Here is a 26,230-nt window from a genome sequence, read left to right as displayed (position 1 = left end):
GTGTGAGAGGGAGTGTGAGTGACCGAGGGGAGACTGAGTAGGACTGTGAGAAAATGGGTGTGAGCAACAGTGAATACGAGAGCTCGAGTTGGGTGAGCAAAGTGCGAATGAGTCAGTGTGAATTATGAGAGGGTGTGAATCTAGAAGGGTGAATGTGAATCTGAGAGTGAGAGGATGAGTAGCTGTGGGTGAATGAGTGTGAGTCTGAGAGTGTGGAACTGAGAGAAGACTGCCCGTGTGTGCCAATCAGGGTGTGGGTGGTGTTGGGAACATACGTATGTGTATGTTGGCGTGATGGGGTCTGACGGGGCACTTCCCATCTCATGCTCCCCATATCCCCTGAGGATCTGCTAGGACTGAACCCTGTGTCTATGCCCCACTCACAGTGAAGCTGCACATCTACCTGTGATCCCATGGAACATTCTAGGCATATATATATTAGGTTGCTCTTTCTGATGAGCAGAGAAGGTACACAGTGCAGAAGAGGAGCAACTCTAGGTGAGCCAAGAGTGTGGGGAAGAAGGATGGGACAGGACAGGTAAAGACAGAAGATTACTGACCACGTCACCCCTTTATTCAAATCCGTCATGCCATTGCTTACTGACCAAATTCCAAATTCTTCAATGTGACATTCAAAATTCTATGTAATTTCAGGAAGCATATGTGACTTTGGGTGTATAATAAGTGCTCAATAAATATTGGATCTCTCTGATTCTGTCCATCTTGGATGGAGGGAGGATTCCTACTGAAGAACTATGGCAGTCATTAAATTATGACCTATTGGCTCCACACTCAGCCTTCCATAGTCTATCTAACGTGACTTCACCAGTTTGCTAACTGGAACTATGCCAGGCTCTGGCTATAGGAGGCGCTAGAGGACACAACTGAGCAGGAGGAGAGAGAAAGGACACTCTTCTTCCTGTCTGCTTCCTGTTCTGGTCAGCTTCCCTCAGCAAAGGATCTTCCCTGAGTGATAAGTTCCAGCCTCCAACTTTTTTTTTTAATGGATTGAACATGTTTTCCCTAGTTCATATGCTGAAGGCCTAACCCCTAGTGTGGCTATATTTGAGGTGGGACCACTAAGGAAGTAATTAAAGTTAAATGAGATCATAAGAGTGGGGCCCTGATCTGATAGGATTGGTGTATTTATAAGAAGAGACACCACAGAGCTCCAGCTTTCTCCCTGTGCATACTGTGAGAAGAGGCCCTATAAGGACGAAATGAGAAGGCAGCTGTCTACAAGCCAAGAGAGCCTTCACCCAGATCAGTGCCCAAATCAGTCGGCACCTTGATTTTGAACTTCCAGTCTCCAGAATTTGAGAAAATAAATGTTTGTGGTTTAATTCACCCAGTCCATGGTATTAGATTATAACAGCCTAAGCAGACTAATACAGAGTATCCCTGGAATTCTTCTCATGGTGCCCCTCAGAAGTTTTTAACCAATTCCTCATATTAATGTACCTCTAGTCACATGATTTCCTGATTAGATCCTGGCAGATCCAGAAGCTGGGGGAGAGACAGGAAGATCATACTTACCGGTCAAGATGGCCCCATCTTCAGAAAATGGAGCAAAGCAAACTCGGGTAAAGACAGGATCCTAGCCGCACAGCTCCAAGATGCTCTGGCCACCTGTAACAGGAGCTCCTGCTGCAAAAGCATTAGATGTAGAACACCACACTCAAATGGGCAAGCTGTGACCAAAGCAGCCCTTCGAGGCATCTCCCCTATTGAAGCAACTGGGCTCTCTGCTTTCTCACTGCTTTCTTTAAACCAGTTGTTCAGACATTTCCCCATGAACTGAAAGTGACCTACACCCTTCTGCCTGACTCTTCATTCTTGCCTTGTGTGTGTGAGAGACAGGGGACTGTGCTCCTGATTCCTTGCACCCTCTCTGCTCAAAGGTGTGTTAGTAATAAATCTTTGAACTTATTTCCTATTGTGCTGATGAATTGAATTTATGCCTTCCATTTGAAGAGCCAGTGGCTTCTTGAGGCAAAGTTACCGAGGATACTGGGTCAGGCTCCCAGCTAGAGTGATGGTCAGGTCTTCATAATATGGGTCAGACGAGATCCACAAGCACGTCCGCCAGCGTAAACAAGTTTCCCATGTGAGGGACTCCCTCTGTCACAGGTTAGATGACTAGGCTTTAAGGCACCCTCCAGGTAAAAGAAGTATCCCATGAAAGGCACGCTGTAAACACCTATATCCAGCCTCCCTTCATTTCCTGTTAGGGCAGTGTTGCTAACTGCTCTGGTGTTAGAACCCCAATTTAGCTGGAGGCTCTCAAAACATCACCTTCTATGGTCCCCATGTCTCCATAATTTCTGGCTTCCAAACTGTAGTAAACCCATACCTGACAAAAGGCTTGATGTTTACCAAAGAGCCATTATACTCCTCAGTTAATTTAGTCCCTGGGGCATGAGGCAGGCCATATGGTGGACAGGGAAACTGAGTCACACTAACTAGGTAGGCCACACAGCTAGTTAGCACTAGAAGGAAACCTGGTGCTCTTCTCTCCAGCATGCTACTCCCCTCCCAGAAATTCCCGGGGGCTCTCTGCCTCCTCTTGCATTTCATTCACAAGACGCTCACTAGCTTGCTGTGTGATCTTTTGTGTACTACTTCTTTCTGAGTCTTGGTCATCTCATTTGTTTTTTTTTTTCTTTTATTATTCATATGTGCATACAAGGCTTGGGTCATTTCTCCCCCCTGCCCCCACCCCCTCCCTTACCACCCACTCCGCCCCCTCCCTCTCCCCCACCTCAATACCCAGCAGAAACTATTTTGCCCTTATTTCTAATTTTGTTGTAGAGAGAGTATAAGCAATAATAGGAAGGAACAAGGGTTTTTGCTGGTTGTGGTCATCTCATTTGTTAAGGGAAAGAGGTGGATCAAAAGTTCTTAGAAGGTTCCTTTCGGGTATGATACTGTGATTTGATGACTTTCCCTCAATACAGCTGAAGGGTTCCATTTATCCCACCTAAAGATTTTTCCATGTCCTATGCTCAGTGTTTGATTTGACATAATTATAGCACTTGTATTTAGTGCAAATTCACTGCATGAGTTATTAATTATTCTTAAGCATTGAGATAATATTCACTGCAACTGTAGAAGGTAGCACGAGAGGCAAGTCAAGCATCCAGATGTGTCTGGGAGTGGAATTAACCTGTTACGTCAGGGGGTACATGGAACTGAGCAGTCTGGGTAAGGTGGAAAAGGGCAGGATTCCAAGGCAGTGTGAGTATGATGATCTACGTTAATCTGCCTACCTCTAAGTAAGCATCTATGATGGCCTGAGCATGAAGGCAGGCTTTAATTTTTGTACTTAGTCTTCTCATTCAAAGAGTGTTTGCCAAAAAGTAACAAAACTGTTAAACTTCCTGCAGCCTGGGAAAAACATGCAGCCTAGACTGGATTTTATTCCCCAAGCAAGAAAAATTTTAACTTTCTGGAGGAGGGAAGAAAAGCATGAGGAATTCCCTACTGATGGGGAGAGGCAGATCGCTGGCACCCAGGGGCACAGGACAAAGACTCAGGCACACAAGGAAGGCTTAAAGCTAAGGCTCAAATGGAAGCACTGAGGAAAACATTTTCTACCCAAGAACAAGATTGTGCCAGGGGAATCTGAAGTTGGTAGTGTACTGAAGACAAAACCCAAGTCATAGTAGCAAAATCCAAAGCCTGGTCAACTTCAGACTGGATTGACTCAACCACTGGCAGTAGAGGTGGGCAAATTTTGTCTGGAAAGGGCCAAGTAGTAAATCTTTAAGGCTTTGTAAGTCATAGGATCTCTACTAAAACTATTCAACTGTGTTGTAGAGTACTAAGCAGCCAGAGGCAATATGTGAATGAGTATGTATGGGTGTGTTCCAATAAAACTGTATTTATAAGCACTGAAATTTGAGTTTCATGTAATTTTCTTGTGTCTCAAAAATACTATTCTTATCTTTATGGCACTGGGGATTGAACTCAGGGCCTCATACTTGCTAGGTAAGCACTCTACCACTTGAGTCATAGTCCCAGTGCTCTTGCTTTTGGCTTGTTTTTCAGATAGATTCTTGTGTTTTTACATCAGCCAGCCTCAGACTGCAATCCTCCTGCCTCTGCCTCCTGAGTAGCTGGGATTACAGGCCTGAACCACCAAACCCAGCCACTATTCTTCTTCTTCTTCTTTTTTTTATTGTTGTGATGGGTAGGAGTACATTGTGGCATTTACATAAGTTCTTACAATGTATCAAATATATCATACATGAATTCACCTTCTCAACCATTCTCCTTTACTCCCCCCCATTCCCGGAGTAGTTTCAACAGGTGTCGTTTTTGCATTTACTTACATGTGTACACATTTTATTGTACCATATTCACCCTGCTCCCCACTTTCCCTAACAACTCCCCCCTCCCACTGGTGTTAGCTCTCCCGCCCTGGGCAGGACTTGTTCTGCCTTCCTGTTCTCTGATTTTGTATGAGAAAATAGAGAAAAGATAAAATGAAAAACATGACATTTTACCTTGTTTGAGATAATGGTAGCGACATGGGGAGTTTCCTTGTGATATTCCCATGTATGTATGTATCATAACCCCAACTGGTTCATCTCCTCTAATATTCTACCTGAGTGTGACCAGTTTTTCACAATATTGCTACATGTGTGTTAGGTCTAGATTCCACAAATGAGAGAGAACATGCAACTTTTGGCCTTCTGAGCCTGGCTAGCTTCACTTAAGATGACCATTAAACCATTAAAAAATGTAGAAACTATTCTTAACTCATCAGCCATACAAAAATAGGGACCAGATCTGATTTGTCCCATGGGCCATAGTTTGCAGACCCCTGGCCTTGGAGAAGAAGTGGTGTGGATGTTTACTTCAGTCTCCACTGCTCTAAAGACAGGCTTTCAGTCAAAAGTCATGAGACACCGAAACACAAAACCAAACAACCTACCATGAAGAAGCCAAGCAATCAACAGCACCAGATTTAGATACAACCCATTGATGCTACGAGACAGAGAACTTAAAATAACTCTACGAATTTATTAATGGCTACTGTGGAAAAGATGAACAACACAACTGAATAGAGGGGGAAAAATTCAAGAAAGATTCAAATGGAAATGGTAGGAGGGAAAAGAAACAGCAAGAGAGATGAAGAATCCATCTCTGAATTCTTTGGTTGATCAGTAGACTTGATGAGATTAAAGAAAGTCGCATCTTTAAAGTGCTGAAGGAAATAAACCAAACCCTGTCAGCACAGATTACTCACAACAAAAATATCTTTCAAAAATGAAAGACAGCCAGGCGCAGTGGTTCAGGCCTGTAATCCTGGCTATTTAGGAGGATCACTGTTTGAGGCCAGCCTGGGCAAAAATTTAGCAAGACCCCATTGCAACCAACAACAGCTTGGTGCAGTAGTATGAACCTGTCTTCTCAGCTATGTGGGAGGCATAAATAGGAGGATGTGGCATGAACCAACCATGGGCATGAACTCAAGACCCTATCCTAAAAATAACTAAAGCAAAAAGGGCTGAGGGTGTGGCTCAAGTGGTAGAGCATATGCCTAGCAAGCACAAGACCCTGAGTTCAAACCCTAGTACTGCCCCTCCCTCCCAAAAAGAAAGAGAAACGGTTTTTCAGACAAATAAACCTGGGAACTCATTTCCAGCAGATTTTCACTGCAAGAAATCTTAAATTTTAAAGGTGGCAAGAATATGAACATTCTCCAGATAGGAGGAATACCCCACAGAAACTTGGAATACACAAAGGAGTCACGATCTCTTGTAATGGTTAAAATAAAGGTATACATGAAAAAAAATCTTATTTTAATCATTCTAAAAGATGATTTTTAAAAATTCTTGTACTGGGGGCACATTGTGATAGTTACAAAAGTTCTGATAATAGATCATAGTTGAATTCAACCCCTTCTAATACAATTGTTTGTGTGTGTGGTCCTGGGGATTAAACTCAGGTCTTCAAACATTCTATGCAAACACTCTGGCACTTGAGCCATGTCCCCAGCCCCATCCGCCATTTTTTTGTTGTTGTTGTGGTACTGGAGTTTGAACTCAGGGCCACTCCACCAGTCCTCTTTTTGTTTTGTGATGGGTTTTTTTTGAGATAGGGTCATGCAAAATATTTGCGGGGGCTGGCTTTGAACCAAGATCCTCCTGAGCTGCCACCTGAGTAGTCAGAATTACAGGTATGAGCCACTGATACCTGGCTTTATTTTGTTTTTGAGACAGGGTCTCCCTAACTTTGCCTAGGATGTCCTCCAACTTGTGCTCACTGATACCTGGCTTTATTTTGTTTTTGAGACAGGGTCTCCCTAACTTTGCCTAGGATGTCCTCCAACTTGTGCTCATTCTGCTGGGATTACAGACATGTACCAGCATACCTGGCCTATTTGAGGGAGAAATAATACCAATTTTACATAAGCTCTTCTATAAAATAGGAATTAAGGAACATTTACCAACTCATTTTATGTGGCCATCATTGCTCTGATCAAATAAAGAAATGGCAAGAAAAGAAAATAACAGATCAAATTAATAGACACAAACACCCTTAAGAAAATAATAATAAATTGAATCCATGTGTATCTATGATTATTTATAGAGATGTACATAGAAAAAGTCTTTATCTATCTATCTATCTATCTATCTACAAATATGTCATGACCCAGTCGGTTATATTGGGAATGCAATGTTGGCTCAACATTAAAAATGAATCAATATAATCAGTATAGAAATATAATTAATCTATCAGCATAAAATTATATCACCATTTCAACATATGCAGTGAACATATGACAAAGTTAAATATCCATCCATGATACATGCCCTCAACAAACTAGGAGAGAACTTCTTATCTGGATAAATATCAAACTTAATAGTAAAAGATGGAATGAATGCTTTACCTCTAAGATTGGGAATAAGTTAGGGATGTTCACTGTTACCACTCTCATTCAGCATAATATGAGCACTCTCAGCCAGTGCAAAAAGGCAAGAAAAAATAAACAAAAGCCCTTACACATTAGTAAAAGATAGAAATGAAAGTATTTGTAGATAGTATGGTTGTCTATATAAAAAAAATCCCAAAGACTCTACAAAACAGTTCCTGGGACTAATAAATGCATTTAGCAAAGTTACAGGTCAAAATACAAAATTCAATTTCATTTTTTCATGTGAGCAATTGACAATTGGAAATTAAAAAACATTTCTAAAGTACTATCTACAATAGCTCAGAAAAAAGCATGAATAATTAGACATAAATCCAACAAATTATGTTCAAGAACTATAGGTTGAAAACTCCAAAAACTGATGAAATAGGGCCCAGATAAATGGAGAGATGTCTCAAGTTTATTGGTTGTAAGTCTCAATATTGTTGTCAATTCTCTTTAAATTGATCTACAGTCTCAATACAATCACAAACAAAATTCTAGCCAGGTTTTGTTGTAAAACTCACAAACTCATTTTACAATTTAGCAAAAGTAATAGCAGCATTGACAAAGAAGACCAAAGTTGGTGGTGTCACTCCACCTGATCTCAATACTTACTATAAAAATACAATCAAGACTATGTGCTATAGCAAAGCAACAACAACAATTTGTTAAGAGAAGAAAAGGGACAAGTCAGACTGGGAAAATTATTTGCAAAAATGTCTGATAAAGAACTTGTATCCAAAATATACAGTTTCAAAACTTAATAAGAAAACAACCCAATGGAAATATTGAGCAAGCTGGGTGTGGTGGTAGTGTCCATAGTTTCAGTTACTTAGAAGGTTTAAGCAGAATTGTGAGTTGGAGGGCAGTTTCTTCAAGATAGCAAGACCCTATCTCAAGAAACAAATGGAAGAAAAGATTTGAATAAGTAATTCATCAATGAAGATATACAGATGTCAACAGCACAGAAAAAGATGTTCAATATTATTATTCATTAGAAAAATACAAATGAAGTTTACCGCAGTGGCGTACTTCTGTGGTCTCAGCTACTCGGGAGGCAGATGTAGGAAGATCTTGATCTGAAGCTGCAAGGTGAAAAGGAAAATGCTATTTGAAAAAAAAAGCAAAAAGAGTTGGAGGCATGGCTCAAGTGGTAGAGCACTTGCCTAGCGAGCGAGAGGCCCTGAGTTCAAACCTCAACACTGCCAAAAAAGCAAAATGAAACAAACAAAAAAATGAAAATCACTATGATACAACTGCATAAAATCATAAGAATGGCTAAAAAATAAAAATAAAAACTAACTTATCAAGTCCTGACCAGAATACAGAGTAACTACAACTTTGATGCATTGCCAATGTGCATATAAAATAGTGTGGCCACTTTGGAAACCAGTTTATCATTTGATGCAGTCTTTTAGTCTCAAGAGAAATGAAAACTTACATTCACCAAAAACCTGCCCTCAAATGTTTATACTGGCTTTTTTTGTTTTTTAAGACAAGTTCTCAAAGTAAGCTAGAGTGACCAAGAATAATGTCTGTTTTTCTCTGGGACCAGGAGTGTCTGTAAGTGGCCTGACAGATTTTTGGATTGATGGAAATGTTCCCTACTTTGATTATGGAGGAAATTACACATGTGTATATTTTTGTCAAAAACTCATGGATTTGTACACTTAAAATGGATATATGTAATTTGTATCTCAATATGTTAGATTTTAAAAAAATACTGTTACTATCTATGGAAGACAGGAAGGATATGACCTTGACCCTATTGTATTTACTGCTTACCTGAAAGCAGGCTCTCCCAAAGGACATGGCCACTCTACAGCTTCCTAACTAAGGTCTGTTCCCCACTGTCCTCTGCCACGCCCATAGCTTAATTTTGCTCCTCTGTCCTTTCTATTAACTCAATTTATTTCTAACTCATTACATAACTTTTAAAATGGAAATTGTTTTTAAAGGATAAATTAGTATGTTTTTCCTCTAAAAATGCAAAGAATATTCTACAAGAACATCCACAGACCTCCAAAATCACTGCATACAATCCACCATCCCCTATTGTGGGATCCGGTAGTGGGGATTGAACCCAGCGCCTCGGGCTTCCTAGGCAAGTACTGTACCACTTAAGCTATACCTCTAGTCCTTCTGGTTTTTTTTTGTTTTTGCAATAGAGTCTTACTAACTTTGGCTGGGCTGGCCTCAAGTAGCTGGAATCACTGGTGTGCACCCCAACACATGGTTTGAATTCCTTTTTTTAGAAAGTTAATTTAAAAATTGATTTTATTTCAGCTGAAGATACGCATCCATGCTTCTTTTGAAGAGCTAGAAATTACAGATAAAGCCAGATTCGCTCTGATCACTTACCTCAATCTTCTTCCCCATTTCAAACCAGTGAAGACATAATTATCAGCCCTGGAATGTGGATCATTCAGTTCTCTTTTTAAAAATATTGTACTTTATTTATTTATTTTTTGGTCTTTTCTTTTTTGGTGCTGGGATCGAACCCAGGGCCTCGTTCATGCTAGAAAAGGACTCTACCACTGAGCTACACCCAGCCCTGAACTTTTATTTTTATCTGACATTTGTTTTGTGGCGCTGAGCATTAAACCCAGGCAGGACCTCATGCATGCTAGGCAAACACTACCACTGGACTCTGTCCCCAGCTGGTCTAAGAAGACATTAGCCCAAAAGATCCCAAGTGTCACCTGAACAGAGAACTAGACAGAGACACAAAATATAAAACAACAGCAAAACTTTATTGAAAGAAAAGGGAAGAAGTAAGAGAAAGCACCACAAGAGAAAAAGTAGAGGACTCGTGCCAGGTGGCACGGAAGCATTGATCTCTTTGTTTGGAGACCAATTTATAATTTCTAAGGTGGAAAAAATCCGGGCAGTCCTTAGGGTGGAGCTAGGGTGGTTGGCAGGTCTAATTAACACAGGCTTATCACTTAACATGGGGTATTCTGAGTCTGTGCTTGTGCTAATTTCCAGGTCTTTAATTGTATGTTTGAGATGTGACCACTATTCGTAGAGTCTTAAGTAGAGGACTTTAAGAAGTCAAATTGGGGACAGACCTCCCTTTTACCAGGCAATCCCAGCTCAGAGGCATTGGCCACTATCTTGTAAAGATATTTAAGACTGCCAGGGTATTTACAACTTAGGGTGGTGCTGGGGGAGTAGTGAAAAAAAAAGTCTAGCATGGTGATACCTGTTTGCTTAAGAGAAGAGAGTTCTATGGCAAGTTATTTTCCCTGTTGCTAGCCTGCCTCACAGCTACTTTTATTTTTAAATTTTAAAAGTCTCATATATTCATATTTCAAAGTTTTATAAAATAATATTGTTTTACAGAATTTTTAGTGAAATCTTTAAGCACATTTTTCCTTTCTGCATGTCTCCTCATCGTAATCCCACACTTCCATTTCAGTCTATTCATCCCCTGCCCTCATCTCAGGTAACTCATGTCAACAACCCGGAGAATGGGCCTTTGTGCTCACATAATCGTGCAGGTGATGTATGCATATTTATGAAGTTTTATGCATATACATATGTAGTTTCGCCAGTTTGTGTTGTCAGAAAATATCACAATGTATGTCTTTTTGTAACTATTTTGTTGTCAAGCCAATTGTTTAGAGTCTGAAGTCACTTGTTTTAATGGCAGCCTCGTTTCCTATGCTGTGAGTAACTCTATTTAACTATTGTTATAGAACATGTGTCCCTGCCTTACAAAATTTATCTCTGGTTTTTTGCTTATTTCCATTCCTAGGTACTTATTAATGGAGAGGAGAGCTACTCTTTTGTATATTAATCTTGTATTCAGTCATTTCACCAAAGTTTTACGCCAGTGAAATTTCTAGGGATATAATCATCTTTGTAATTTTCTCTAATGTTTATAAATTTGTCTCACTGCCTTCTTTAGAACCTCTCTATATTTTTAATGACAGCAGGGTCCACACAAATTTCTTTTTTTAATTGAAATATGTTTGGTGTTTTACGATTTAGGATAATAGTTAATGTTGGGTTTGGCAAATTGTCTTTATTATATTGTATGCAACTGTTTTCTACTTTGCCTTTCCACAGTGTTTTTTAGTGGTGGTGGGGGGCAGGACTGGGGTTTGAACTCAGGGCTTCATACTTGCTAGGCAAGCACTCTACCACTTAAGTCACTCTGCCAGCCCTTTTTGTGTTGGGCATTTTTTTTGGGGGGGGACTGGGGTTTGAACTCAGGCTTCATGCTTGCAAAGCAGGCACTCTACCTGTTGAATCACACCTCCAGTCCTTTGTTGGGTATTTTTGAGATAGTCTCATGAACCCTTTGCCCAGGCTGGCCTTGAACTGCAATCCTCTTGATCTCTGTCTGCCTCCTGAGTAGCTACGATTACAGATGTGAGCCACTGGTGCCTGGCTCACTTTTCCATTGTGTTATTTAGGAATAGCTACCATATATTTTGAATACTTTGTCAGTATCTGTTATAATTCTGTCTCTCTTTTGTTTATATAATGGATAGTATTGCTAGATTTCCTGATACTGAAATATCCTTGTAGTCTTGGAAGAAGTCCTGTTTGGTTTTATTCTAACCTTGATATATCACAAACTTCTATTTGCTAAAAATCATAGTCAGGATTTTTGCATCTGAGTTTCTAGGAGTGTAGGTGTATTTTTTTGTCTCAGTACTGAATTGGGTTCTGTCATGAATACTGTGTGCTTTATAAAACAGGAGTGCTTTCTATATTTTTCTGTCATCTTACTTACAAATGAATTTTGGTTTAAGCAATATTGGGATTATCAGTTAAATAAAACTCACTTGTAAACTCCTTTGGATCCAGCATTAGACCTTTAATTACTCTTTTAGCATCCTTTGTGGTAATGTTTATTCTGCTTTTCCAGTGAGAATGGGCTTGGGTCATTTTTATTTGCTAGGAAATTTTCTGGCAACTCTGCATTTTAGATTTGTTGCCATTAGTAATTTCCAGCTCTGCTTCCTTTCTTGTTACTAATATTGTATTTGCTCCCCCATCACATTCAGGGTAATTTGTCTATTTCATTAATCTTTGTAAAAATCCAGATTTTGTATTTGTTTTGTTTTACTGCTTTTTGCATCTGTCAACTTCTTTCTAATTTTTAAATTGCTATCTTATTTTAAGATGAATTTTTTTTTCACTAAAAAAATAGTCTTCCTCATTGAAGACATTTAAAACTATGTATTTTCCTCTGAGTAATGCTTTTGCTGTATGTTATGGGTTTGAGTATAATGTGTGCCTGTTGTTATATTCTAGATAGTTGGTAATAGTCTTTAGCTTACCTTTTTGATCCAAGGATATTTGTGTTTCTCCTTCTCTTTTTTTCTCTCCTTCTTTCTCTCTCTCCCTTCCTTCCTTCCTTCCTTCCTTCCTCCCTCCCTCCCTCCCTTCCTCCCTCCCTTCCTTCCAGTTCCTTCCTCTGTCTTTCTTTCCTTCTCTCTCTCTCTCTCTCTCTCTCAACATGTCATTATGTACCTCAGGCTGACAAACTTCTTGCTGGAATTACAGGTACATTCTACTATAGATGCTTTCTGCCATAGTTATGTTTATAATAACATTTGAATTATTTGTTTTTAACTTTATTGGATCATAATACCATTAGACTACAAAATTGCTACCTTTCTAAATTTGTGGAAGGTTTTTTGACTAAGATTTATTTGAGTCGATTTTTGTATAGGTTATACAGATATGTACCAAAAACCCCCACATATTCTCTATTCAAAGATTCTATATATAATCACAATATTTATTCAATTTATCTTTTTTTAAAAATTGACCTCATGATTTTATTTTCTTCATGAAAAACAAAAGATGGAGCTTAGAACTGGATCACTTGTCCTTTTCTCTTATCTCCTCCCAGTTCAAAATGCTTGCATCTCTTAATAGCCAGCATTCTGGTAGATCTGCAGTTGAGCTCAACACACGCAAGCCTCAGCACTATTTTTTTTGTAGTTTTAGCTTTTTTCTGGAAAATTGGCTTGGTCTGCCCACCACAGCCACTCTGCTTCCTGTCGTAACGCCGTTTCCCTGGGCATACAGAGACTCCTTGCTCTTCTTGTACTGAGTCACTTTGTGAGGCTGGTGTTTGCTGCACTTTTTACAGAAAGTCCAGTGGGTTTTAGGAACGTTAACCTGTTTGATCTCACCGTTTCAATTCCTTGCCCCAGAAGCAGGTTTTTAGGGTCGCTCCAGCCAATATTGGGTTTCTTTGGTACATCGGGGCCAGGCAAAGGCCTGGTTCCATCCTGGGAAAGTAAAGCCAGAGTGGGGACAAGGATTAAACTGGATGTTACTGCGACCCAAGTCCTACCATGATTTATCTTTTTTTTAATGATTTTTTTGAGAAAGGGTCTTGCTGTGTAGCCCAACCTAGCCTCCTAAATGCTTAGATTATAGGCACGTACCTCCATGTCCATCTGACTTTATTTTTATTAAAGATGTGTATTTTTAATTGTATTTTAAGATCAAGTTCTATTTGCACTTCTGCTAGTTTCTGATTCTGTCTTTAGTTCCTCTGGTAATTAAGGTATAAGGTTTATCGTCACTGTATTTCCTTTAACACTGAGTTGCCATACATGATATACTGCTGGGTGCTTTTAACCCTAACTTCCAACCTATCCACCAACCTTCTGTTTTTGTCTGTTTGTGTTTGCCATCCTTTTCAGCTTTTTTTTTTTTTTAATTTTTATTTTATTCATATGTGCATACAATGTTTGGGTCATTTCTCCCCCCTTCCCCCACCCCGTCCCTTACCCCCCCCTTCTCTCCTACCCCCTTGCTACCTGGCAGAAACTATTTTGCCCTTATCTCTAATTTTGTTGAAGAGAGAGTATAAGCAATAATAGGAAGGACCAAGGGTTTTTGCTAGTTGAGATAAGGATAGCTATACAGGGAGTTGATTCACATTGATTTCCTGTACATGTGTGTTACCTTCTAAGTTAATTCTTCTTGAACTAACCTTTTCTCTAGTTCCTGGTCCCCTTCTCCTATTGGCCTCAGTTGCCTTAAAGTATCTGCTTTAGTTTCTCTGCATTGAGGGCAACAAATGCTATCTAGCTTTTTTGGTGTCTTACCTGTCCTCATACCTCCCTTGTGTGCTCTCACTTTATCATGTGATCAAAGTCCAATCCCCTTGTTGTGTTTGCCCTTGATCTAATGTCCACATATGAGGGAGAACATACGATTTTTGGTCTTTTGGGCCAGGCTAACCTCACTTAGAATGATGTTCTCCAATTCCATCCATTTACCAGCGAATGATAACATTTCGTTCTTCTTCATGGCTGCATAAAATTCCATTGTGTATAGATACCACATTTTCTTGATCCATTCGTCAGTGGTGGGGCATCTTGGCTGTTTCCATAACTTGATTATTGTGAATAGTGCTGCAATAAACATGGGTGTGCAGGTGCCTCTGGAGTAACCTGTGTCACAGTCTTTTGGGTATATCCCCAATAGTGGTATTGCTGGATCAAATGGTAGATCAATGTTTAGCTTTTTAGGTAGGCTCCAAATTTTTTTCCAGAGTGGTTGTACTAGTTTACATTCCCACCAACAGTGTAAGAGGGTTCCTTTTTCCCCCGCATCCTCACCGACACCTGTTGTTGGTGGTGTTTTTGATGATGGCTATTCTAACAGGGGTGAGGTGGAATCATAGTGTGGTTTTAATTTGCATTTCCTTTATTGCTAGAGATGGTGAGCATTTTTTCATGTGTTTTTTGGCCATTTGAGTTTCTTCTTTTGAGAAAGTTCTGTTTAGTTCACTTGCCCATTTCTTTATTGGTTCATTAGTTTTGGGAGAATTTAGTTTCTTAAGTTCCCTATATATTCTGGTTATCAGTCCTTTGTCTGATGTGTAGCTGGCAAATATTTTCTCCCACTCTGTGGGTGGTCTTTTTAGCTTTTTCATGTTAAAGTGTTTCTCTACACAGTAAATAACTGGGTTTTGGGCTGGAAGTGTCTCTCATGTTAAGAGTGCCTGCTGAGCTAGTGTGAGGCCTTGAATTGAAACCCAAATATCACCAAAAATGAATGACCAAATAAAGAAATAGATACAATAGATACCTATTTCTTTTGTTCTTTCTTTCTCGGTTTTATTGAGTTATTGAGACAGGGTCTCCCTATGTAGCCCATGCTAACCTCAAACTTGTGATCCTCCTGATTCTACCTTGTACACCATGTCCAGCAAGGCTGGTTTTTTTTTTCTCTCAAAACACATCTGAGTCTATTTGGTAACGGTTCAGTCCATCATATTTAGATAATGGTTGACTCACTCCACCTCAGCCTTTCTGCCCTGTTTTGCATATTATACTATTGTTTCTTCATTTCCCTTTTTAGTTTGGGATGATTTGCTTTCTATTTTTTTTGTTTGTTTGTTTGTGGCACTGGAGTTTGAACTCAGGGCCTTCACCAGCCCTTTTCTGGGAAGGTTTTTTTTTTTTTTTTTTTTTTTTTGAGATAGGGTTTTGCAAACTATTTGCCTGGGCTGGCTTTGAACCTCAATCCTCCTGATCTCTGCCTCCTGAGTAGCTAGGATTATAGAAGTGAGCCATTGGCGCAGGCTCCGTTCTATTTTTTAATGTTTCTTTGTGAAATATTACAGCATGAAAGCTTTTTTCCACCTCTTTGTTGATACATTTTGTTGGCTCTGGTGGACAGTTAGGTAAGAGGCCCAGCCCCACCCTCCCAGGCACACTGGGCACTAACGCTTTCATTTGTCACAAGGCTTGAGCCCAGGGGCAGCAAGATGTCCTGGAGATGAGATTTTATTCTGCCAGTTAGCAGTTGTAAGACCATGGGAAAATTGTTATTATTTTTGGCAGTACTTGGGTTTGAACTTAGGACCTTACACTTGCTGGGCAGGCACTTTACCACTTGAGCTATGCCACCAGCCTGGAAAATTATCTTTTAATGTTCCTTGAGCATTAAAAGTCACATAGTTTACGCAGGACTAACCAGATTGAGACCAGCCTGGCATACAGTTGGTGCTCCTATTCCCTGCGTGCTCTCTTTAGGCACCTGGGCTTGACCTCATCTTCCTTTAGCTGAGCAATCAGGATGAGGAAGATAGCCAGGATGGCCTCCCTCATGAGTCACTCCTCTGAGAATTCTGGAAGGGATTTCTCAAATTGGTTCCCAGTGGTCTTCCATCTGCAGGATAGCAGGTATTACACTCTACTGACCTCAAACAACGTAATGGGACACTGGAATGCTGAGGCTTTGTCCATGGCAGGACACCAGAGCTGTCCTGCCTGGTGCTAAAGCTCGTGTGCTTAGCGCTGAGAGAGAGTTCTCCACCTTTCCTCCAGGACCTTGGGACAGCAGGAAGGTCCACAAAATGAACTTGTGATAAGCAGGACGCAGGAGACTGGAGGAGGGACACAGAAAGCCATGTCCTGTGGACTGGGTAGCCTTTCCCAGGACCTCAAGGGAGCACTCTCAGGGCCACGCCTCATCCTGTACCAACAGCTTAGCCTATCTCCAGGGTCTCACTGATTCAGACCATGCCTGGGCTGCTGGCTGTCCTTGGGCTGTGCCTCAATTCTTTTCTTTTCTTTCAATTGTTTGGTAAGGGGAAGGTGGGAGCAGTGCCGGTGCTTTCGTTTTGTGATTTGAACTCTTGGAAGGCAGAGGCCAGGGTTCCCGGTGCCTCCCTTTCAGTTCCCTACTTCGGGGCCATGGAATTTTTTTTGGTGCCTTCTCCCACACGCTGCTAATAACTAGCTGAGGCCACCAAGTGGGATGGTCACTTAGCTCCTTTCACACTCTTCTTCCATCCAGGCCCTAAGATTTCACAGGACCAAAGGCATCTAGTCCCTGTCCTCCCAGGGGTCTGAGCACTTTCCTCTGTTAATCTGCCCACTTTCTGGCCTGCTCTTCCATCTTTTGTTTTCCTGTAATTCCATAAAAATGGCTCCCCAAACTCCCTGGGACAGGGAAAGGGCTTCTTCTGGGCTGGAGACCCTGTGGCCTACAGTCTTGCTGAGGGATTAGGGGAAGGTGTGACTCAGTGACATCCTCTCCAACCCAATAGCACCCTTGCCCACCCCAACCCTCCTCCGGAAGTGCAAGAACACCAAACAACTCTGTTCAAAACAGTTTATTTTTATTTTTTTTTTGTCAGACAAACACATTGATTTCTGGACCACAGTAGAGGATGGAAACCTTTCACAAACTTATTTATTTGAAAATACAAATATAAAATTATACTTTCCACATCTGTGATGTGAGAGACTGCCATCCACATAGTAATTTTTTACAACAGGGCTTTAAGAAAGCCACACACAAAGACCTGAAAGATGCTTGAGAGATATATATATATATAGATACATATATATGTATATATATAAAAAAAATACTCACTACCAAAGTTCTCATCAGTTTCATACTAAAGTATAAAAGTAAGGGTGAGGTCAGCCACAGTGCTAGGGAAAGTTTTATTTAGGTACATTTATGTCCACATGAAACGCTTAGACTTGCATCTATTACATATGGAATTCGGAGTTTACCACACACCATGAACGGCAGATTGGCTAGCCAACGCTACTCAAGAGCACACTCACAGACTCCACACGGGATGGCACAGTATGTACAGAATACAGTAGTCGGAGCCTTCCATGGAGGCTCTGGAACTTTTGTCTCTCAGTCCCATTCCCCTCCCTCCTCACGACCTGCCTCCCAGAAATAAATCCTATCTGAGAAAATACATTCTGATCAGTAGATAAGGTTATTCCCCCCAGAGGGGTGGGTTTCATTGAAATGTTTTTGTATTTCAGTTTGCTTATTTTTTTTTTGGTGAAAGAAAAAAGTAAAGAAAAAGAAAACAAACATAGTATAGTATTAAAGTATTGCTTAACTTTCAGGATCGCCTTGTGTAGTGTCTGTGCCCAGGACTGGGCTGAGAGGCCATTTGCTTGCTTTCTGTCCTAGGTGAAGGTGGGGGAACGCGCCAGTGTCTCGTTCAATGTGCTTACTCGCAGCCTGGCCCTCTTCTCTACCCTCTGCCTGGCTGGCTTTTGCCTTTCTTGGAAGATCTCCTGGCTGGTGAAGCACATTCAAGAAAAAAAAAATTCTCCCCTCCCTCACCACTTGCCCCTCAGGTTCCCTCTGTCCCTGTGTGTCACTTCTAACTGATAAAGAGAAGTATGAGTTAGTGTTTCTTTTGTAAACAATTTCATATGCAATATAATACAGAAAGCATGGCTGACCTTCGATAAAAAATGTAGTAAACTATATTGCTTTATTCTTGAATATGCTGCAGTGAGTGAATGGCAGAATGAAGCAGTGTGGTCGTGGTGGTGGAGGCTAAGTCCCTAGCCCTCGTTTGCACTAAAGACCAAAATAGGTTTTTCTTTTCTGTTTGGAACCAAAAATATTTTTTTTTCCCCCAGAAATCCCCAAATAAAAAAAGAACAACCAAAAGAAAAAAAAATTTGAAAAAAAAACCCAAAAACCAAAAACTGAACACCTTTCAGGTCATTAGAACCAACAATTACCCAATGATTTTTTTTTTATACTAGTCTAGCAAGATGTGTGTAACATTCACTGGCTGTGAATTGCTGTGCAGTGAAACATTAAATTGACAGCAATCGAGCCATGCTACCTTAAAGCCCAAGCTACAAATTCAAATTAAGATGATGGTTATGAAGGATTAAAAAAAAAAAAAGCAAAGGCCCGTTGGGGCTTCCTTGATCAAGCCAATGAGCGATTGGGATTGAGTGTGAGGCTGTTTGGTTTTCCCAATGGGTGTGAGGAAGGCCACGAACCATGCCTGCAGAGGCTCCTGGAGAGGAAAGCCAGGCTTGGTCATCTCCATCAGCCCCACATCCAGGCAGGACAGGACTGGGACCAGGAGCTGCTGCCATTCACTCTCCCCTGCTTGGGAGGAGAGGAGCTCAGGGTCTCTGGCAGATGGATCTGGAAACCAGAGTCCCTGGGGGACAATATGATAATGCTGGGGAAGAGCCATCAGCCAAGAGGATTTCTCCTCCAGGGAAGGCTGAAAGATGGTTCCCACATTCGTCATTGAGCTTAAGTGAAACAAAGACAAGGCTGGACATCAGTGCTAAAAGAATTTACAAAAATTGTTCAAACTGAACTTCTAGATGAGGTGGGTGGGAAGTAATGTGAACTTTAACCTAGGTAGCCACATTAAAACATATCAAGATTTCCACGAGATTTGTGCTATGGGCTACTGGGTCTCTTCAAAAGGTATATAAACATTTAAAACATATTCACACAGATTATCAATTTCTTCTGAGCATTCTTAAAAAAATATTTTTTTCTCTTAGTAAAATCATTTTAATATACCATGCCTCCCTCTTTTAAAAAATAAATTAAAAAAATCCAGTTTTGCATATCTAGCGTTAGCGTTTAAGGTAGTATGGCACACCCTTCACAGTGAGGGGAGTGGGGAATCTACAAAACACCATCGAGCTGGCCGGCATTTGAACATGGTGAGACCTTGGGTTAGGTGAAACCTCATCAGATCAGCAAAAATAAAATTAAACTTGAAATTGAAAAAAAAAAATTAAAAGGAAAAAACTGCCCCAAAATTATTAGCATTTTTTTCTTTTCATAAATAAGAGAAAGTTCTATCCTTACTGGTCCTAAATCTGAATAACTATGTCTAATTTTTTTAAACCTTAATTACGTTATACCTATCAATATGTACTAGAAGAAAGAGGAGAAAAAAAGTCACTACGCTAGTACCAGGACAGCACGCTTACAAGACAGCCATTTTATACACTATTAACAGACAGTGATCAACAAAGAGTCTTCTATGAGGTGACAGGGATGCAGAGAAAAGGAAGGGGGTACAGTACATCGCCAGCGTGGACAAAACAGCAATCGATTCTCTAGCTAGACACTGAATTTCTGGAAATTTAGTGTCTTTTTTTTTTTTTTTTTTAAGAAAACTTCTATTTTCTTATTATATGATGAGAACAAGTTTGATATCTTAAAAGTGTCCAGCATTTTACTTAACCTGGTTGTTTGGAAATTAAAAAAAAAAAGGCAAAAAAGCAAAAAAAAAAAAAAAAAAAAAAAAAACCCAAAAACTAAAACACCCAAATCCCCAAAACCCTTACCAAACAACCTAGCATTTTACTGGAAAGAACATAATTTTCTGTTTTTTTTTTTTTTTAAAAAGTTGCTGTTTAATTAGAATTGAAACAGGCTTTTTTTCTTTCTTTCTGAGTTAGCATTTTAGAGACAATTTGAAAATGCTTTTGCCCTACCATGTCTGTGAATGTCTACATTAGTCTACTTTGTTAGTAAAATTTATAAAAACAGGAGTGCAGCAGCTCTTTATAATAAATGTCGTATTCAGTGTCTCATACTGGCTGTGCCTAAGTACCAAATTTATAAACGTAACAATTTAAAAAATATTAATAAAACGTCAATATCACATTTTAAAAAAGAAAAAAATATATATCCACACTACAGTATGTTTTAATGCCACCTATTGAGTTGTACTTCTTATAGTTGCTGTTGCCGACCTATGACCAAATATTTAAAAAAAAGTTAAATTAAAAAATATCCTTCATCATAAGTGTCTCTCCCCAACCGAGGACCATATATTATAACAGCCAAATAAAGATGTGCAAATAGGAAACTGTCAGTTTTTCCCACCAGTCACAGTGCAGTGATGTTTATACATTTTATTCTTAAAATTCTGTTTACATCTACAATAAATTAAAAAAAAATTCTTCCATAGCCTCTCTGGTGATACTTGCAGCACTGAGGTATTAAAAAATATATATAAACCAAAAGGTTGCTTTCCTAATTTGTAAATAGAAAGTGAATGGAGAAAAGTTGGTAAGGTTGTATTCATGCAGGTTTATCCACTCCTGGCCCAAGGGCCCCCAGATCTGGGGGTGGGGTGGGGGGTGGGGGGAGGAGAGAGGCAAAGTATCCTAGGTACCTTTGGAGGTGCTGAAATGATTGGACAATAGAAAAATGATCAGACATTTAAAAATTAAGACTGAAAAAGAAATGTCCCCCACCCTTCCCCCAAGCCAAACAGGTGTGCTTTGAAACTTTAAATATGTTAAATATTAAAATTGTAGCTTTGTTTTTTAAAAAACATCTTGGGAAAAGCAGTTTTTCATATTTTAAATAAAAATCTAGCTAGACGGTAACATTTGAAGCTGTGCACAGACACAGACGAGAGGTTGATAGGCTGGTAGGATACTAATAAGAGTTCTTAGGTCTGTCATACCCACGAAGGAGCTAAACAGTGCTCTACCATGTCCTGGGGTCGTCCAGGCAGCTGGACTTCAGGCTCAGTACCAGATCTTGTCAGTGCTCCCTCCCCTCTTCCTTCCAGAGCATCAAACTGCCTGGGACCGACTCCCTCACAAAAATATTTTTGATTCTCTCTTTCTTAATAGTTTCTATGTAGTTAATGAAATTGTATTTACAACATTTCTTGGATTTTTTTTTTTTTTTTTAGAATTCACAATTTCAAAAAACCTTATAATATGACCTCTTTCAACAGAAAAAAAGCACTTATAGAAAAGGAGGACACTCAAAACATGGTCATCCTTACCTTATTGCCGAAAATAGATATACTTAGGTTAACAAAGAGACATCACAAAAAAGAATCGCTAGAGAGTCTGTTAATTAGCCTACTACATTTCACTTCTACAACACAAAGTAGAAAGTTTATGCCCGCCTCCCGCTCCGCACTTGACAACTTCGCTTCAGTGTGCTAAAGTTCCACGTGACAATTCATACAGTCTCAGAATTGGTACCAAGATATGGAGAGCAACATCACCATCTCAGCATCCTTTGAAAGTGGGAACAGAACCAAAACAAGCAAAAAAAAAAAAAAAAAAAAAATTAAAGAAAAAAAATAACTCCTTAATATAACAATTATACTATGGTTAGCTTTTAACTAGATATTAAAGCTAGGTGACTACTGAGCTAAGTGAAAATCACCACCAAATGTGATTCAAAGAGATTTCAAAGGAGAAGGGGAAGAGAGAAGGGGAAGGGAGACCACCAAGGAAAAAAACCAAACCAAACCAAACCAAAATCATGGGTTATATACACATTTAAAAGCTGTTGTCTTATATTACAGCAGATGAGATGATGAGACACAGTCAGCCCTCAATCCGAAGTGAGCCATCTCTGGGTAGGATGAGGAGTGAGGCTGGTGGGGGTCCAGGTCTGAGGACATCACCTAAACAAAGGGCCACTCAGAAACTTCGCCCAGTCTTGCCTGGACATCCAGGTATGCTCTGTAGGGCAGGAAGGCCAGGAGTGTCCCGAAGAGAACATAAAGTGGGGGTGGGAAGAGAAAGAAGAAGTGTCAGGCAAGTAGGATTTATTCCAAGGTTTCCACTAGAGTTTTGAAGGACTGGGTTGTGTGACTGAGTGTGTGTGAAAATGGCTGGGGTGGCTAGATTTCTGAGATCACAGCTTGGGAAATCTGATGTCTAAGCCACAACCTGATGCTAGGAAAAGGAAAGAACTGGAGATTTCTTTTTTCCTTCCTTTTTTTTCTTTTGGCAATTTGGGGATTGAACTCAGGGTCTTACTCTTGCTAGTCAGGCGCTATACCACTTGAGCCACACCACCAATTCCTTGGGTATAGAGAATTCTTGAGGTAATGGTGGAAGTGTGGTCAGCAGGTGTGGTCATTCTGGGTTGCTGGCTACATAGCTGAACTGCATATTGACTGGAGATGCTTTTTCTCTTTAAACTTAAAACTTCTGCCTTTAGAAGATACCCATCAATGACTGAACACTGAAAATGCAAATTTGTACTAACAATCACATTATACACCAAGGGACTGAGGTCAGGACACTGAAAAAAAAGTACACAACAAATAACCAGCTTTGCTTGGAGAAAACCAAAACAGGCCCAGGATTCACAGACTTCCTAGTTGAGTCTCCCCGAATTGACCATAGACCTGGGCTCTTCTTTTGTGGATATCAGAGGGTCACCTCTGCTGGGGACAAAGTGACTGGTCCTTAGGCACTGTGGTGCAATCTTGTAACTCTACTGCCTCATTCCAAGGGGTGGGCTGCTGCCTCCCTCTTTCTGTCCCTCTCTGGAAACTGAGAGTTGGGAGTTGATGAGGGAGATGGGCTGGAGCAGCAGCCGTCTTGGAGGACATCATGATGTGTGCAAGAAGCCCCGTGCTCCTTTTCCCAGGGAAGGAGGCATTGGCAGCCCCAGTGACTGGCCTACCAAGGACCTGCTGTGTTGGACAGTGTTTGGTCCCCTCTTCGTCTAACTCCACAAGGGCTGGCACTTGTCTTTAGCCTCCTGAGTTCTTGGATCCATCAGTCCTTCCTGGTCTCACAGGGAACTCTACTGCTCCTGGGCCCCCAAACCCAGCTTAATTAGTAGCAAGTAGCTCTCTTTCAAACTGTTAGTGGCCTCTGGCTCCGGCCAGCGATGGCTGGGTCAGTGCTGGAAGGGCAGTGGAGGCGAGAGGTGGGGAAATCCACACACATGGCTTATTTGGTTAAGAGAGGCAGTTGCGTTAGTTGAGGTGCTTCCTTTGCAGCAACATGGGAGAAATCTGACAGATTTATGGAACTCAACTCAGCCTGGTTCCCCAGCTGGTTCTGTGCTCTGGAGTCTTGGCTGGCTCGGGATTGGGAGTAATCCCCCTCTACGAGAGAGGCAGCCCATGAACTGCAGTCCCAGAACCGGTTTCTACTATGTCCCAGCTCCAAGAACTGGTGGACTTTTCCAAGTGGAACTCATTCCCAGGACTCACTCAGCTGTCACCTTCCCTCTTCCAAAGAAACAGATCTACCTTTCTACCCCCTAGCTCACAGGCTAACACAGAGCACAGCTAGTGATTTCACGAGGACAACTCCCCTCCTCCTGGTGCTCTCTGCAAGAATGACAAATGTTCATTTTTGGAGAATGTGGCGAGAGCTTGCTCACTGCCTGCCCCAGCCTCCCGCTCCTCCGTTCCACCACCTCCGTATCCCCATCAAAGTGATTTAAAAATGTTTAATTAACTTGAGCTCAGTTTAAAAGGTTAGGAAACTGGCAGGGATCCAAATCCACGTTAGGCAGGTGATGTCGTTAATTTAATTTGCTTTTCGTGCGGTAATCTGGATAATTACTCCGTAGTTACTAGGAAAAAATGTTTTCTTTTCACTAAAAGATGGATTCTGGCTGTTTGACTGCATGAACCCCATTGGTTGAGTCCCAGTGAGTCTAAAGGGCCCAGCAATCCACAAGGTCAGCTGGGAAGACCTTCAGGAGTAGCCCTGGCCCCTTGTCCCCTGCCCCAGACCTCGCAGAAGTGCATTTTCTCTGCCTCCATCCCCCTGGGACGGGCACAGTGCAAGATCACCTTCCAGTTTCCCACACTCTTGATTATATTTCAAGACAGAGAAAGATGAGGGTGGGAAGATATAGAAATGGAATCAAAAGAACCAAAAAAAAAGGGAAAGAATGTGAAAAAGAAAAGGCAGGGGTCATGATTAAAAGCTGGAGGAAGGGACAAAAGATTAAAAGACCAGATTTTTTTTCTCGCCCCCACCTCCCTGGAAAGGGGTCCAGAAAGAGGAGAGAGATGTGATGCAATGAGACAGGGCATGCGCGTACATGTATGAGCAGGGCACATACGTGTACGGACACGCCAGCAGGGCGGAGACGCATGGCAGAGACGGTAATACCTCAGAGTGAGATGGCAACAGAAGCACCTGCTCAGTGGTATCCGTTTGTAAAGGCCGTTGCAATCAAAGGTCCCTAAAATTGCACAAGTGTTAAGGTCATCAGTGCGCTATCAACGGGAGCAGACTGTCATATTCCGGGAAAGGAAATTATCTCTAGGACTAGTCTGTGGTTGCCAGCATGAATATGTAATTCTGAGACACCGTGCCATGAAGGGTCAGGGTGACACCCTCCACCGCTCCAACCCTTCCAACCCCCAGTTCCTCCACCCAGGGATGTCTGCCTCCCTAGGGTAAAACAAGAGAGTGGGTGATGGGAAAGGGGGGCTTATGCTCAAAACAATGGGCACCATTACCCTGCACCTCAAAGGGCAAGAATAAGGGTCTCTGTCTGCAGTCCCAACAGCTTGAGCTGGGGAGAAGAAATCTCAGTGCAAACTATGATGCTACATGGTTATTTCAGGAAAAAAAAAAACAAAAAACAAAAACAACAACAACAAAAAAAACCCCAGCAGGATCACATCCCAAGACCCAGGTTTTCAGGAACAAACAGGGTTTGTGTTTCTGGATGTTGAAAATGGAAATGAGTTGTGTTCTAAGTGGTGATAGACAGTCCCCCAAATTGATGTAGCTCTCGGATGAATAGTAATGTTCTGGATTTGGTACTATAGTTGATCTGAGGGGATAAGACTCATCAAATTACTGACTTGAGTGACACTGGCTTGGGAGTGGAATTGAACAAGGACCCAGGTAGATAGGCTAGGGCTGGCAGATGTGCACATGTGTGTACCTCAGTGTGTGCCAGTGTGAGAGTGTCTGTGTGGGTGTTGGGGGGGAGAGGGGGAAAGGCGGAGGGAGAGAGAATGTGTGCATATGTGTGAGAGTCATGGGCTCCTGCAGCACAGATGAGGCCACCCTGGTGCCCCAGGCTGTCTGCACTGGCTTTGTTCTCCCCAGCACAGCCTCCAGGCAGAGCTCCACTGCGGATGCAGAGTCTGACAGGAACTTGACTTGGGACAACAGATACTCCCATCTCAGCCCTGAACCACACTGCCTCCAACCAACTGAGGTTGGCTAGTTTTGTTTCCAAAATGGAGGGGACAGCGAGCAAGTGGGCTCAGGCACATTCATGCTTACATACCGGGAGGGAGAAGAACAATACAATCTGAAAACAGCATGCAAATCTGTTAAGCAAATTTCCATTGCCTGGATTAGTCAGATTATAGAACCACAGAGCATTACAAATATCAAATGCATCTGGCCTTCGGGGGGCTGCAGCTAAAGAATGCAAATGGGAACTTACTTGGATCCTGGAAACTGTAAGAAACATTAGCAAAGGAAGTGGCCTGGGACGGGGGTGTGCCCCCAAGCCCCTCCCAGGCCCCAAAGCTGCCATAGAAAGTAGGCTGGGAACCCTGCCAACTAATCTTGCTACTCTTGAGGTGAGGGAGAGCATGACACTGAGGCCCTACGGTGTGGCAGCATGGGGTGTACACGGTTTCTGCTCATTCTTACCCAGTCTTTGGAGGAAGGCATCCTGTTTTTGTTTTACAGTCGGGGATATGGGTCATATAAGTGGCTCAAAGTTGCAAAGGCTGAAGGTGAGATGGTATGAACCTGAACCCTCTATGCACCTTGCACT

At 41.3% G+C, this 26,230-nt stretch overlaps 1 protein-coding gene and 1 pseudogene across 21 annotated transcripts in view; both read right to left on the bottom strand.

Annotated features, from left to right (window-relative positions):
- Positions 1-12,758: 12,758 nt before the first annotated feature.
- LOC109687562 (large ribosomal subunit protein eL42-like) lies at positions 12,759-13,350 on the bottom strand (annotated as a pseudogene).
- Positions 13,351-20,039: 6,689 nt separating this feature from the next.
- Msi2 (musashi RNA binding protein 2) overlaps positions 20,040-26,230 on the bottom strand; it is a 367,367-nt gene continuing 361,176 nt past the window's right edge. For 15 of the 21 annotated variants that reach the window (XM_074046122.1, XM_074046125.1, XM_074046124.1 and 12 more), the window contains 2 exons: positions 24,592-24,664; positions 20,040-22,182 (listed from right to left, as the gene is read on the bottom strand). In XM_074046122.1, the coding sequence (XP_073902223.1) occupies positions 24,623-24,664 (42 nt within the window). In that variant the 3' untranslated portion in view covers positions 20,040-22,182; positions 24,592-24,622. The remainder of the gene's footprint in view (positions 22,183-24,591; positions 24,665-26,230) is intronic. The other 6 variants (XM_074046123.1, XM_074046129.1, XM_074046130.1 and 3 more) reach the window with 1 other exon arrangement.

The sequence above is a fragment of the Castor canadensis genome, chromosome 11 (assembly GCF_047511655.1).
Source record: "Castor canadensis chromosome 11, mCasCan1.hap1v2, whole genome shotgun sequence".
Classification (NCBI taxonomy): domain Eukaryota; kingdom Metazoa; phylum Chordata; class Mammalia; order Rodentia; family Castoridae; genus Castor; species Castor canadensis.
This window is presented reverse-complemented; position numbering and strand designations above follow the sequence as displayed.